The 3,809-nt window shown below is 60.1% G+C and overlaps 1 protein-coding gene across 2 annotated transcripts; it reads left to right on the top strand.

The window, feature by feature from the left end:
- The first annotated feature begins 285 nt into the window (after positions 1-285).
- IRX3 (iroquois homeobox 3) lies at positions 286-3,377 on the top strand. 2 transcript variants are annotated; one of them, XM_080937352.1, is made up of 4 exons: positions 286-969; positions 1,137-2,265; positions 2,454-2,520; positions 2,966-3,377. In XM_080937352.1, the coding sequence occupies exons 1-4, from the start codon at positions 694-696 to the stop codon at positions 3,018-3,020; spliced, it is 1,527 nt and encodes a 508-aa protein (XP_080793478.1). In that variant the 5' UTR covers positions 286-693; the 3' UTR covers positions 3,021-3,377. The 2 variants fall into 2 exon arrangements, with proteins under 2 accessions (XP_080793478.1, XP_080793479.1); XM_080937353.1 differs by having other exon boundaries at positions 1,137-2,279.
- The last annotated feature ends 432 nt before the right edge of the window (positions 3,378-3,809 follow it).

Genomic DNA, 3,809 nt, shown 5'->3' with positions numbered 1-3,809 from the left:
ACACACACACCCCCGCACCGCATTCTAAGTGTCTCCAACTTTAGGTCGCTTTAGCCCAGGGTGAGGAGACCGGGAAAGAGAGAATAAGAGAGTAAAGAGATTTTTAAAAAAGAGAGGAGTCAGACTAGGAAAAGTGAAGAGAGCAGAGAGGTGAGCAAAAGCAACCGTGAGAAAGGGAAAGAGGAAAAAGAACCGCAGTTTGCCAGCGTCCAGGACAGCGAAGGAGCGGAAGCGGCCAGGGGTGGGGTGAGGGGGACGCAGCAAGGGGAGGGGAGAGGACAAGACAGAAGGAGAGTGTAAACTAGAGGAGGGCGAAGGAAGCGAGGCGCGACACAGCTCCGGGAGAGGAGGGCAGAACTGAGCGCCTAGCGCAGAGCAGCTCGCCCGGCCTAGAGGAGGGAGTGAGTGCTGCGCAGAGAGGAGGGGCTTGAGGCCCCGTAGAAATGTCAATCAGAGCCCGGAGCCCAGGGAATCTCGGCCAATCTGTTCGGACCTGACCTGACTCCTCGCTGCCGCCGCCGCCGCCGCCGCCGCTCGCCCGCCCCGGAGCAGATCAATAGGCGAACGCGGAGCGCGACGCAGCGCGGCCCGGGCTCGGCCCAGCCCCCGATGCGCTCCGGAGCCGGCGTCCGGCGCTGAGCACGGCGGCCCGGGGGGCCGGGCCCCGAGTCCGTAGGTGCGCCGCGGGCCACCATGTCCTTCCCCCAGCTCGGATACCAGTACATCCGCCCGCTCTACCCACCCGAGCGCCCGGGAGCCCCGGGTGGAGGCGGAGGCGGCAGTAGCGCTGGGGGCCGGAGCGGTCCCGGCGCCGGAGCCTCCGAGTTAGCTGCCTCGGGGTCCCTATCCAATGTGCTTTCGTCCGTGTATGGGGCACCCTACGCCGCCGCTGCTGCTGCCGCCGCCGCCGCCCAGGGGTACGGCGCCTTCCTACCCTACGCCACGGAGCTGCCCATCTTCCCACAACTGGTAAGAGCCGGAGAAAACTCGGGAAAGAGGGGATTGGAGTTGGGGTGTGGGGCAAGGTGAGCGTGCACAAGAAAGCCGGGGTCCTGGAGGGAGGATAAAGGTGGCGACGGCAGGAGCTCACTCGCGCTCCCGCGCTCTTGTCCCCTTCCTTTTCCATGTGCGTACAGGGCACTCAGTATGAGCTGAAGGACAGCCCCGGGGTCCAGCATCCGGCCACGGCCGCCGCCTTCCCGCACCCGCACCCCGCCTTCTACCCCTACGGCCAGTACCAGTTCGGGGACCCGTCCCGTCCCAAGAACGCCACCCGGGAAAGCACAAGCACGCTCAAGGCCTGGCTCAACGAGCACCGCAAGAACCCGTACCCCACCAAGGGCGAGAAGATCATGTTGGCCATCATCACCAAGATGACCCTCACGCAGGTGTCCACCTGGTTCGCCAACGCGCGCCGGCGCCTCAAAAAAGAGAACAAGATGACGTGGGCTCCCCGTAGTCGCACGGACGAGGAGGGCAATGCTTATGGGAGCGAGCGGGAAGAGGAGGACGAAGAGGAAGACGAGGAAGAGGGCAAACGCGAGCTGGAGATGGAGGAGGAGGAGCTCGCAGGAGAGGAGGAGGACACGGGGGGCGAGGGCCTGGCCGACGACGACGAGGATGAGGAGATCGATTTGGAAAACTTAGACAGCGCGGCAGCCGGGTCGGAACTAACCCTGGCTGGGGCGGCGCACAGGAATGGCGACTTCAGCCTAGGACCCATTTCGGACTGCAAAAACAGCGACTCGGACGACAGCTCCGAAGGCTTAGAGGAGCGACCACTGTCTGTCCTGAGCCTGGCTCCTGCGCCACCTCCCGTAGCCAGGGCTCCCGCATCTCCACCTTCTCCACCCTCCGGCCTGGACCCCTGCGCTCCGGCACCGGCGCCCTCCTCCGCCCTCCAGAAGCCCAAGATCTGGTCACTGGCTGAGACGGCCACCAGCCCGGACAACCCACGTCGCTCGCCTCCCGGAGCCGGAGGTTCTCCTCCCGGGGCAGCGGTTGCGCCCCCGACGCTGCAGCTCTCGCCCGCGGCCGCCGCAGCGGCTGCAGCCGCACACAGACTCGTGTCGGCGCCGCTTGGCAAATTCCCCGCTTGGACCAACAGGCCTTTCCCAGGCCCGCCGGCCGGTCCGCGGCCGCACCCGCTGTCCATGCTGGGTTCGGCCCCACAGCACCTGCTGGGACTTCCCGGAGCCGCGGGCCACCCCGCTGCGGCCGCCGCCGCCGCCTATGCTCGGCCTGCCGAGCCGGAGAGTGGAACAGGTGACCAGAAAAATGTGGGGCACAGGGGGAAGGTGTTGGTGGGGCTCTCGCCTAGGCTAAAGTGAAAGGATGGGGCTTTGGGGGAACGCATAATGTTTCCCTTTTTGCTCCCTCGCGAGTGCAGCGGCCCTAGAAGCCTGGAGCCTGCGTTCTAAAGGCCTCCCTTTTCTTCCCCTTGTTTCCTACAGATCGCTGTAGTGCCTTGGAAGTGGAGAAAAAGTTACTCAAGACAGCTTTCCAGCCGGTGCCAAAGCGGTAAGAGACTTCGAATTTGGGAAGCAGGGTGGGAGGCCCTTGGGTGGGGGGGGGGGTTGGGAAGGAAAACACAGAGGCAGTAATGGGTGCCCTTTGTCCCCTGGGGAAGAGAGAGGAGTGACTGGAAAACTATTTCTAAAAGACACAAAAATATAGGTCACTTCTTTGTGAACCCATAGTCAAGTTTCCATTCTGGGCTCCTCAGGCAGGGCCTGTGGTACTGAGGTAGGAGAAGTCTGGCCCTTTCAACAGGCCTATGGAGCAGAAGGCCTCTCCGAGATGTCCACTTCCTCCCAATCCCTGGTCTCGAATTCTGGTCTCTTTAGCTCAGCTTATAGTTAATACTCCCGCAGCTAAACAACTCCATCCGCTCTTTAGGGCATCCCCTGCCCAGGCGGACTCCCTGTCTCCAAATCTCACTGTCTCTGTCTCTGCTCTCTTCCAGGCCCCAGAACCACCTGGATGCTGCTCTGGTCTTGTCAGCTCTCTCCTCGTCTTAACTTTTCAGCAATTTTTAATTCGTTATACTAACTGTAAAGACAAAAATCGCTCTGTATAGTGTCCAGTTGCAAGCATGTCTGTGTATGATTACCTTAGAAAGAAACACTAAACAACAGCAACAGAAAAGGACGAAAGGAAGAAATAAAGCCAGTCCCCCTCGGCCCTCCCCCAAGTCGCTTCCGTATCACCCCACATTAGACTGTGAGGTTCGTTTGTTCTGTTGATTTCGCCGGGAAGTGGGGTTACAGGGAAAAATAAGCCTGTCCGACTCTTTTTTTTTTGTATATACGGGAAAATGTACATACGTGTGAACCAAATTGTACAAGAAAGTATCTATTTTTTGGCTAAATAAATGAGCTGTTGCCACTTTTGACTATAACCCGCAGGTCTGCCACATGGATTTGTTTGATCGTTCTTTGGTGTTTTGGTCTTTCTCCCCCACCCCCACCCACATGCGGTTGTTGGAAGAATCTACAGAGAAAGATGAGCGGTCTGTCCGAGGACAGTAATGGCAGAAGCCATCCAGGGATGGGTAGCCAGGCTAGAGCCTCTGCAAGAAGGGGCAATGGGGGTCCCTGGGCAACGGAGAGAACGGGCTAAGCCTGAGGAGGAAATGGGGTTGATTCCTTACTAGGAGCTAGAAAACTGGGTTCTGTCCACCGGCCCACAGGAGTAAAACCATGGAGCCTTGGGGCCTTCTCGGATGACTTAGCAGAAAGACTTAGGGAAGCTTCCAGGAGCTCAGGGCGTGGGCTGGGAGGCTCTCCCATCAGACCACGCAGGACTGG

Source organism: Micromys minutus (genome assembly GCF_963924665.1).
Source record: "Micromys minutus genome assembly, chromosome: 24".
In the NCBI taxonomy this organism is placed as follows: Eukaryota; Metazoa; Chordata; class Mammalia; order Rodentia; family Muridae; genus Micromys; species Micromys minutus.
Note: the sequence above shows the minus strand (reverse complement) of the source record. Positions and strands in the feature narration are given on the sequence as shown.

What these genes read in the sequence shown, in the direction of transcription:
- IRX3 (XM_080937353.1), top strand. Translation starts at nt 694, where the DNA reads ATGTCCTTCCCCCAGCTCGGATACCAGTACATCCGCCCGCTCTACCCA. An exon ending in TGCCCATCTTCCCACAACTG is followed by an intron (nt 970 to 1,136) that starts GTAAGAGCCGGA and finishes ATGTGCGTACAG; the next exon opens with GGCACTCAGTATGAGCTGAA. An exon ending in GAACAGGTGACCAGAAAAAT is followed by an intron (nt 2,280 to 2,453) that starts GTGGGGCACAGG and finishes TGTTTCCTACAG; the next exon opens with ATCGCTGTAGTGCCTTGGAA.